General features: G+C 40.8%; 1 protein-coding gene across 2 annotated transcripts; it reads left to right on the plus strand.

Moving 5' to 3' along the window:
- The first annotated feature begins 559 nt into the window (after positions 1-559).
- On the plus strand, positions 560-2,320 carry LOC118389741 (UPF0461 protein C5orf24 homolog). Of its 2 annotated transcripts, none has more exons than XM_035779572.2 (2): positions 560-814; positions 1,464-2,320. In XM_035779572.2, exon 2 carries the CDS (start codon positions 1,470-1,472, stop codon positions 2,079-2,081), a length of 612 nt encoding a protein of 203 aa, XP_035635465.1. In that variant the 5' UTR covers positions 560-814; positions 1,464-1,469; the 3' UTR covers positions 2,082-2,320. The 2 variants fall into 2 exon arrangements, with proteins under 2 accessions (XP_035635465.1, XP_035635464.1); XM_035779571.2 differs by having other exon boundaries at positions 562-814; positions 1,467-2,320.
- Positions 2,321-4,111: the final 1,791 nt, after the last annotated feature.

Genomic DNA, 4,111 nt, shown 5'->3' on the forward strand with positions numbered 1-4,111 from the left:
CATGTTGTCACTGGTCTGTGTTAGATACATTATATACCAATGGTTTGTGTGTTACATCTGGATTTGATGTTCTTTACATTGTACTGACAATCTTATCAGGCTATGATTGGGTTTTGTAGTGACTTAAAAAACAGGGCATATTATACGTGAACTACAAGATGAAAACCAATTGACAGAATTCAAGCTTAACCATAACGACAATGGAGGTTTGTGTATGTACTGTGACCTTGATTACTTAATAATTACGTATAGCCTACTGTGGAAAGAACCAGCACAACTGATTTTTTTTCTTTTGGACTAAATTATTTAGCCTGCAGAAAAAGTGGTTGAAACTATTTCATGGTCCGTTGATCAATTTGCTACTTTCCAAATAATGTTTCGGTCTTTGGAGGAATAGTGTATTACGTGGCTTTACTGCGCATGCAAATAATAGAACAAATTGATATTGTGTGGAAGTTAGTTGCTATTACAATTGCGAATGTATTCAAGAACTGGCGTAAACACGATGAAAATGTAAATCATAATTTGCTTGGAGTTGCTGCAATTCCCTTTTGGAGTACCGCGCATGCGCAGTGGTCCCCTGTACCTTATAAATTTTTAATGGCAATGGCTGCGTTTCTCATCTAAACATCTCATGCGAAACAACAAACCTATAAATACGACATTTCTTTCCACCTCTGACAAAAGGCGTTATCGATTTAGTAATAGTAATCGATCGATTGTGATCTATGAAAAATGGATCGGCTGTAGAATTTGAAGATAGAAGATCTGTCATTTTTAACCCTTTGCATTCCATGATCCACAAACAATCGAGGTACAGTAATTGCTTGGTTTTATGAATTACTTTAATTTACCATGTTTTTAATGTTATCGAAACATCCATTTCTGAACATATTACTTGTAAATGAGCGCGTGGTAAAGTGATTTCCTAAATGTGTTGCGAAAACGAAAGCTTTTTTGTGTCCAGGATTGTCTGCAAAATACAACGAACAACTAACTGATTAATATATTTCGCTGAAAAAGAGGGTAGGCATTACTAGGCAACTGTGATGTGGGAAGGCTAGTCATTTTAACTCTCATTGTAACATTAAGTCTTTATCATGACACGCTGCACCATCCCTGCACGTTCAACGAAGCTAGCATTGGATGTTGACAATAGACCATTACAAGAGTCAAGATATTCTATACTTCTATAGTTTAATAATTCATTACGGGTGCAGTACAGAAGTTGTCTCTCATTTGAAGTATTCTACACCAGCATTTGATTTGTAACAGAACAGCCGAAACACAATATGCCACTACTAACTAGTTTGTGGATGAGACTGGAATAGGATTCCTGTGTCTACTCTTAACTTGCACTACTAGCATTAAACCTGTCAAAAAAAAAAAGGTTATTCATTACATTAGAAGTAGTTTAGCATTTTCTCAACAATGCATCTCTTGTATCCCATTGTTTTCTCCAGCAGAAGATGATACGCCAGGTGACCAACAGCAATGACTATTGCATGAGTGGCAGGCCGTCGTGCCTGGCAGAGGATGGCCGACACCCCACCAGTCACTTTGACCTATGCACTGCCCAGTCCAACAAGTTCTACCAAGCTCCGCCGCCCCCTCCCTTGCAAATGACCTTGCCCCCTCTGCCCCTGCCACCCCAGAACAACCTGAAACCCATGCCTTGTCAGAGGCAGAATGGCCTCAGTGAACCTCACCCCCAAGCTGTTGGAATTACGAACAATGAAAAGCCAGAGGACTCCAAGAAAAAGAAAAACCCGGGGAGGTCTGGAAGGAGAGGAAGACCTTCGGGAACCACTAAATCGGCAGGTTACAGGACCAGCACAGGGAGGCCTCTGGGAACCACTAAGGCTGCCGGGTTCAAGACCAGCCCAGGGAGGCCCCTGGGAACGACCAAGGCAGCGGGATATAAGGTCAGCCCTGGTAGGCCCCCTGGCAGTATCAAGACCCTGTCTCGCCTCAACAAACTAGGCTATGGTACGTGTAGCGCCGCAGCATTCCCCTACACTATGATGAACAAAGGCAGCCTCTGCGAACCCTCGTGCAAGGAAAAGGAGACCAACGAGTAAAGTCCTACTTTTCACATGGCTTGTTGGAGAAATAAAAGGCTGCATGTCCTAAGTGCTGTCAAATAGAGGGGTTGTTTGTACCGTTTCCCTGGTTGAGTGTACAGATGTACTATTACTGGCATGTGCCTCTTCAGTGTGCATGCTTCTATCCAAACCGGATTTCTTTGTAATATAGAGTATAGCTTATACACTACACTGAGTGGACAAAACATAAGGAACACCTTCCTAATATTGAGTCCCCCCCCTTTGCCCTCAATTCATCAGTGCATGGACTCTACAAGGTGTCGAAAGCGTTCCACAGGGATGCTGGCCCATGTTGACTCCAATGCTTCCCACAGTAGTGTCAAGTTGTCTGGATGCCCTTTAGGTGGTGGACCGTTCCTGATACACAGGGGAAACTGTTGAATGTGGAAAAACATAGCAGCTTTGCAGCTCTTGAGTACAAACCGGTGTGCCTGGCACCTACTACCATACCCCGTTCAAAGGCACTTTGTCTTGGCCTTTCACCCTCTGAATGGCACGCACACATACACAATCCATGTCTCAATTGTCTTTAAAGGACTTTAAAATCCTTCTTTCACCTGTCTCCTCCCCTTCATCTACACTGATTTCAAGTGGATTTAACAAGTGACACCAATAAGGGATCATAGCTTTCACCTGGTCAGTCTAGGTAATGGAAAGAGCAGGTGTTCTTAATGTTTTTATTTTATTTTTTAATTCTCAGTGTATGTGATATAGGTATAGCGTATACATTATGTGATGAAGAAATGCGGGTGTACAGTACACTAGAGTAGTTATTGTTTGACATGAGAAAGTCAACACATTCTTTTCCACTGAACTTCACAGAACTGTAATTCACCTAAAAGGATTCCTGTTAATCCAATCTCTATGGTTTGCAGTGTCTTTTCTCAATGAACTAATACAGTATGAATTTTATGCTGATGTTAACAGTAACAAAAAAAACAAAAAACAGAACTATCCCTTAATTGGGATGTTACGAGTCTACACAAATGAATCTATATTTGAATTTCAACATGGGGAATTTGAAACATTGTTGATACAAATCGCAGCAGATGGTCAGTCTTTGTTGTTACTGTCAAAATGGCTACGTATTGAGGCTGTCCTACTATGAAATCTCTGTAGATAGTTTTATACTGTGAAATGGCTATTGTTTTTAAATCAACAGATCCTGAAGGTGCTATGTATCTCAGAATGTATTGACATGGTTTCTATTACGGCTGCAGAGCAAACTATTGTTTCATATGAACCACTCTATTAATAGGTCTACACGTGACTGACATGGCCTGGGGGTGCGTTCAGCAGGACGTTGTTCAACGTTCAGATAGAAAAACAGCATGTAGAACAAACACGCCTCTCTGACACATAGAATAAGGCATTGTGTCAGCTCTTGTTTCTATCTGCTAGGTTCCAGAACGTTTTATTTCTATCTGCTAGGTTCCAGAACGTTTTATTTCTATCTGCTAGGTTCCAGAACGTTTTATTTCTATCTGCTAGGTTCCAGAACGTTTTGACTACTGAATGTGACCTGTTGCTGGTGTCACAGTGGTGTCTGTATGTGTTGGTCTAGTACTACACCAAATATACCAGCACAATTCCTCACAGGAAGAGATCCTCCAGTCCGTTTCATTGGGTTCCCTTCGTACTGAAACACAACATTTTTACACCATATTAATTCTTATTTTCCTTATAATTTGAATATCAGACAATCAGCAACTAGTGTGTCCATAGGTGCAGAGTGTTGTTTACCTGTTAAATTGGAATTATTGATCGTTTTTGATAGCTATGATGAATACACATCAATATAGTACATGTCACTGTAATCCCAATTACATATTTACATTACCATGCATCTAAAATAATAGAGGCATACTTGCTTCGTAAGTGTTTTTGTGCTGTGATTTCTGAGGGGAACCCATGGGATGTTTTGGAGAATCAAGGTATTTTTGAGTAGGGGGTATTGTTTTTGCGGGGGACTTATTATGGGAATGGCTGGGTGATTGTGTTTTGTA

This window comes from Oncorhynchus keta, chromosome 11 (assembly GCF_023373465.1).
Source record: "Oncorhynchus keta strain PuntledgeMale-10-30-2019 chromosome 11, Oket_V2, whole genome shotgun sequence".
In the NCBI taxonomy this organism is placed as follows: domain Eukaryota; kingdom Metazoa; phylum Chordata; class Actinopteri; order Salmoniformes; family Salmonidae; genus Oncorhynchus; species Oncorhynchus keta.